At 45.8% G+C, this 6,000-nt stretch overlaps 2 protein-coding genes across 2 annotated transcripts; both read left to right on the forward strand.

Moving 5' to 3' along the window:
* Positions 1 to 391: 391 nt before the first annotated feature.
* BJ212DRAFT_1262983 (major facilitator superfamily domain-containing protein) lies at positions 392 to 2,177 on the forward strand (the record flags this gene model as incomplete). The annotated part of the gene is made up of 7 exons (XM_041330308.1): positions 392 to 565; positions 629 to 694; positions 757 to 917; positions 967 to 1,101; positions 1,165 to 1,321; positions 1,371 to 1,869; positions 1,924 to 2,177. 7 exons carry the CDS (start codon positions 392 to 394, stop codon positions 2,175 to 2,177), a joined length of 1,446 nt encoding a protein of 481 aa, XP_041197365.1.
* Positions 2,178 to 3,302: 1,125 nt separating this feature from the next.
* Positions 3,303 to 5,079, forward strand: BJ212DRAFT_1477361 (major facilitator superfamily domain-containing protein; the record flags this gene model as incomplete). The annotated part of the gene is made up of 7 exons (XM_041339534.1): positions 3,303 to 3,476; positions 3,541 to 3,833; positions 3,884 to 4,018; positions 4,072 to 4,228; positions 4,279 to 4,621; positions 4,739 to 4,768; positions 4,826 to 5,079. The coding sequence occupies 7 exons, from the start codon at positions 3,303 to 3,305 to the stop codon at positions 5,077 to 5,079; spliced, it is 1,386 nt and encodes a 461-aa protein (XP_041197366.1).
* Between the last annotated feature and the right edge of the window lie 921 nt (positions 5,080 to 6,000).

Genomic DNA, 6,000 nt, shown 5'->3' on the forward strand with positions numbered 1-6,000 from the left:
AACGTATGGAATCGCTTCCCAATTGTCTGCATGCTGTTTGTTTCTATTACTAATACTTTTGTCAAACACGAGTGCTGAAGATGTTTCCATACTTATCGAGAGCCGTTGATCGCGACCAGGAACCTATGTTGCTCTCTAACAGCGTTGTATTAGGAACTCGGATGGCTCGTGCCGGGTTTCTCTCGTTGGCTCGCGCCAATCTTTCAGCCTGAGGTAAGTATGTCGCTTGACAATTTGACACGACATTGCATATATCACATCGATAGCTAACTCCATCGATAATGTGCAGGCTATAAATACAGATGCGGCTTGTATCATCAAATCAAGGGAGTGCGCTGGACTTCTACCTCTGTACTCAAGGATCTCACTAGCTCATCTCTGACCCACCGGGATGGATGCCTCCAATTCTCATGAAATCATAGCAAGCGAGATAACGCCTCTGATACCTGCAAAGGGCTTGAAGAAACCTAAAACACCCCTTCCAAAACTTCAGATAGGCATTCTTATAACGCTGCAACTTGCAGAGCCCATTGCTTCAACATCCATATTCCCATACATCAATCAGGTATGGCTTCGCAATCAACACTTCTCTTCGATGTACACCTTTGATGCTGTTTTTCCTTCTTAGCTGATCAGAGAACTTGGAATCACTGGGGGTGACGATGCGGCTGTAGGATATTATGCCGGAATGATTGTAGGTGCCAGGATTATGACTTGCAAATTGCTTGCGGTTCCCTCATTGTATGTGATTGGCAGGAATCTCTGTTCTTCGTCGGACAAGCGCTGACAGTGCTGAGGTGGGCTCGGCTGTCTGACCGCATTGGGCGCAAGCCGGTGTTAGTAATCGGACTATCAGGAATTTGCATTTCGATGCTATGTTTTGGTCTCTCGACGACCTTCTGGGGCCTTGTCATTAGGTATGTCTTCAGCCGAGGGAAATATGCATCGCTGACATGATCTCTCTAGTCGTTGCATGTGCGGTTTTCTGAATGGCAATGCTGTAGTAATGAAAACCATGATGGGAGAATTGACGGACTCCACGAATATGGCTCAGGGATTCGCCTTGATCCCGATTGTCTGGTGCGTCGGAGGCTTTCTTGGGTAAGTGGGGCCGTTGCTGGTCGTTGACGATGGAGATGGCAAATGCTGAGATCGAGATGTCAGTCCTTTAATGGGCGGAACGCTTGCGCGACCGCAAGATCATTGGCCCGCAATATTTTCCGGTTCATTTTGGAGAAATTACCCATACTTTCTGCCTTGTGGAGTGGCAGCCTGTCTGCTTGCCCTGGCCGTTGTCATGATGTCATTGTTCTTAGAAGAAGTAAGCTCTACATACACACCATATCGCACACATCACTCACGATTAATAGACATTATCGACAAAGCGTCGACCGAAGTTCACTTCAACCGCGGTTGGCGTTTCAAGTAGTCCCGACGGAGAATCACTCGCTCAAAAATCAATGGCAAATATGTCCTTGCGATCTCTTCTCACGCCTTCCGTTGTTATTCCGATTGCAAACTACGCCATGCTCTCCTTCCTTGACGTTTCTTTCAGGGTTCTTTTGCCGCTGTTCTTTTCGACACCTACTTATCTTGGCGGTCTTGGATTTGATCCCGCTACTATTGGCTCGTGGATGGCGTTCTTTGGGATTACCGATGGCATCTTCCAGGCATTATTTTTCGCCAGAATCGTCGATTGGATTGGTCCGAAGCGTTTATTCTGTGTCTCGGTGTCGTGCTACGCACCACTCATTGCTATATTTCCGATAATGTCGTGGATTTTACGCGCAAGGGGCGAAGTTGATCATGCAATCACGCTTGCCTTGCTTTGCCATCTAGCTGTAGCAGTCACATGGGATATGGCATATGGTGCGTGTTGCAATGAAATCGTCTTGTCATTACAAGTAACTTACTTCGTTGCAGGAACTATTTTCCTGTTTATCACGGCCTCTGCTCCCACAAACAGTGTCCTTGGAGCTATCAATGGCCTTGGCCAAACCTCTGCGGCGGTGGCTCGTGCCGTTGGTCCCGCTTTGACGACTTCACTCTTTGCTGTATCGAAAGAACACAACCTTCTAGGAGGAAATGCAGTTTTTGTTATCTTAATTATGTTGGCCGGTGGATTGAGATGGCTGGCGTCCCAGTTGCCAGATGAAGTACAGGACAGGGATGAATAAAAGGTGACTCACAAAAGGAATCGATATCGAATTGCATTGTCGTAGGTTTCGTGTTCATCACTTTGCAGGTATTTATTGATGGGTCGTCAGATATCAAGGTAGGCATCTGAGCATGTTTGGATCTTGTTGTTTTAAGCATTTGATTCAGACCTGGTTGGATGATTGAGGTTCACTGAGGTAGGCTATTCAGGATGGTGCAGTGGAGGAACATCGCGTTCTAGTATAGTTGTTTGACATCCGGCTTTCACATCACGGTATTGAACTTGAGTTGTTTTGGTTTTGACGTGGATCGAGACATGTGGTATTCTCATAAATCAAAAGTACCGTTGCCCTAAGACTAGTCGGAGTTTGAGGAACCTGATACTAAGTTTCAACTTGGTTTCAACTACCCTATCATGGCAACTCAGAGCAACCTGCCCCAGCGCTGACATGCGATTTCCAGTTTAACAGTGTGAGCATGCGCGATCGATTATTTGGTCTAAGTAAGTGACCGAATTCAGAGACTGTTGTGATTGATAGCTATATATAGCTGACTATTACATTTCAATAGTCTATTCACCGGTTCACTGATATCATTAGCAGACTCCCTACAGCATAGCAGAATCACTCCAGACTCATAGAGTTTCTCCTCATACGATGGATCATATGGACTAGCAATTTGAAACAACCAACTTTCTGCGACTTACAGTGCGCGAATCCCAATCACGCACTCGTGCTCAGTTCTCCCAAGAGGTGGTTTCAAACTTGGAAGTAACTTCCTAATCGTTTATGCCGTCGTAGGCTATTTCTACTAAGCGCTCTTTGGCAGGAGCCCTAGTACCGACTTGCTTGTCCAATCGTTGATCGTTATCACTCAATTGTGACTGGATGCTACTTGTGTAGTCTTGCCACTACTCTAGGTCTAGTGGGAACGTGGATAACGCGCTCGGGTACTGCGCGGGTCGCCGTTTTCGACCTATTCCCGACACTTCAGGTATGTTGCTTGATACTTCAACAGCCGACCATCAATCATATGACATTGCGCAGGTTATAAATACACATTGCTCATTCACATCGGGGTGGTTGGTTAATTCTGCCTCTGGACTTGCTAGGCTCTTGTTGTATTTTCAACCCTCACTCGCCAGGATGGACACCTCCGATTCCCCTCGTACGGTAGCAAGCGAGAACACGCCTCTGTTTCCTGCAGAGGCCTCGCAAAAGCCTAAAACACCACTTCCAAAACGCCAGATAAGCATACTTATGATGCTGCAACTTGCGGAACCCATCGCTTCGACGTCTATATTCCCCTACATCAATCAGGTATGACTTCACAACGTCGGTATTTGTCCTTGATGCACATTTTTATACTGTTTCGCTATTTCAGCTTATCAGCGAACTTGGAATTACTGGGGGTGACGATGCGGCTGTAGGATATTATGCTGGAATCATTGTAGGTGGCGACATGACGACTTGCGAGAATGGTTTCCTCATAGTCTACTTTGGATATACTCAACAGGAATCTCTGTTTTTCGTTGCGCAGGCATTGACAGTGCTGAGGTGGAGTAGACTATCTGACCGCATTGGGCGCAAGCCCGTGTTGGTAATTGGACTCTCAGGTGCTTGCATTTCGATATTGTGTTTCGGTCTCTCAACGACCTTCTGGAGTCTTGTCATTAGGTGTGTCTTCAGCTGAAGGAGATGAATGCTGACATGCTGGGTTTCCCTAGCCGTTGCACGTGCGGTTTTCTTAATGGCAATGTGGGAGTTATGAAGACTATGATGGGTGAATTGACGGACTCCACAAATATGGCTCAGGCATTTGCCTTGTTCCCGATTGTCTGGAGCCTTGGAGGCTTTGTCGGGTAAGTGGGGTTGTTGATTACGGAGATGGCAAATGATGAAATTGGCATGTCAGTCCTTTAATAGGCGGAGCACTCGCGCGGCCGCAAGATCATTGGCCTGCACTATTCGCCAATCCATTTTGGGGAAAATACCCATACTTTCTGCCGTGCGCAGTGGCAGCCTGTTTGTTTATCCTAGCCTTTTTCATGATGTTAATCTTTTTAGAAGAAGTAGGTCCTACATACCTGCATTATTGCACATGTTACTCACAATTGGGCAGACATTATCAACAAAGTGTCGACCAAAGTTGACATCAGCCACGCTCGGCGTTTCAGGTGGTGAATCACTGCATCAACAATCCATGGCATATGCCCCCTTGCGATCTCTCCTCACACCTACTGTTGTTGTTCCAATTGCAAACTACGCCATGCTCGCTTTTCTTGACGTTTCTTTCAGGGCTCTCTTACCATTGTTCCTTTCGACACCTACATATCTTGGCGGCCTTGAATTTACTCCTTCGTCTATTGGCTCGTGGCTGGCGTTTTTTGGAGTCATGGATGGGGTCTTTCAGGCGTTGTTCTTCGCCAAAATTGTCGATCGATTTGGTCCAAAGCGTCTATTCTGTATGTCAGTGTCATGCTTCGCACCAGTCATGGTCATGTTTCCGATAATGTCATGGCTTGTAAACGCAAGGGGGGGAGTTGATCATGCAGTCACATTCACCTTGCTTTGCCAACTAGTTCTGATGGTTGCATGGGATATGGCCTTTGGTATGTGTTGCAATAAAATCATCTTGTCATTGTCAGTTGTAACCCACTTCATTACAGGGACTGTCTTCATGTTTATCACAGCCTCTGCCCCTACCAATACTGTACTTGGCGCTATTAATGGTCTTGGCCAAACCTCTGCGTCAATGGCTCGTGCACTCGGGCCCGCATTGGCGACTTCGCTCTTTGCTGTATCGAAGGAACGCAATATTCTTGCGGGAAATGCAGCATATGTTGTTCTAATTATGCTGGCTGGCGTGTTGAGATGGTTGGGGTCGCAGTTACCGGATGAAGTACAAGATAGGAATGAGTGAAAGGTTGGTACCTTTTTTGTGATCTCTCACTTCACCATGTATGAGTACCCAGGAGCTTCAATGGAAATGTCAATTTTTACATGGGACATTATGTCTGACAGAGTGAATGCCACCACTCAATCTAGTTAACTGTCCCACTGAGTGTGTTGAATAGGATTCACCCAGCCAATTGTGTGGCAGCTTGTAATTATGCAATTTGACTCTACCTTTCCTGCATTTTGATGGTTTGTGTTTCTGTTTTGCATTTCTGTTTTATGGTGAGTGCTTGATAAGTCAGAGGAGCAAGAATCAAGTGCTTTTGCAGTTAAAGATAGGGGCCACCTCTCTGGCATGTTCCAATGTAGATTCAAAACATTACCCATATTTCAACATCAGCCACTTACCCAAGTAGTGGTGGATTTATAATGGTATGGCATTGCAATGCAAGGAATGGCCTCCCAATCATCCATGCATGGGCCATTTAAAGTGGGTGCCCATGCCCACCCTCAGATACAACACCTTAAAGCACTGTATATCAGACTCTGATATGAAATTTAACCAGGAAAACATCAACTAAATTGCATGTTCAACTTATCCAATCACTGGAAAATGCACTGGTGCTGAATGTTTCAGAGTAACTTCCACTGAAACTACATGCAGTTAATTTCATTGGAGTGCTGATTCTGGATTCCAGCCAATCATCCTCAATTCAGTACTACCCTTTCAGTAGAAAATTTACTAAATTAGATTCAGCTCTGTATGAGGTGGAAATCTGAGACCCCTGTGCCTTCCTAATATGGTAATTTGTTTGTGTTCAGTGTTGGTGCATATGCATGTGACCAATGTGACAACCAACTGGCAGTGGAGTTGAATGGTTGGAATATGAACCTTCATATATAGTTTCTCTCGTATCACCTCTTCCCCTCAGTCTGTTCTACCACA

This window comes from Suillus subaureus (genome assembly GCF_016647635.1).
Source record: "Suillus subaureus strain MN1 chromosome Unknown BJ212scaffold_5, whole genome shotgun sequence".
NCBI classification, from domain to species: domain Eukaryota; kingdom Fungi; phylum Basidiomycota; class Agaricomycetes; order Boletales; family Suillaceae; genus Suillus; species Suillus subaureus.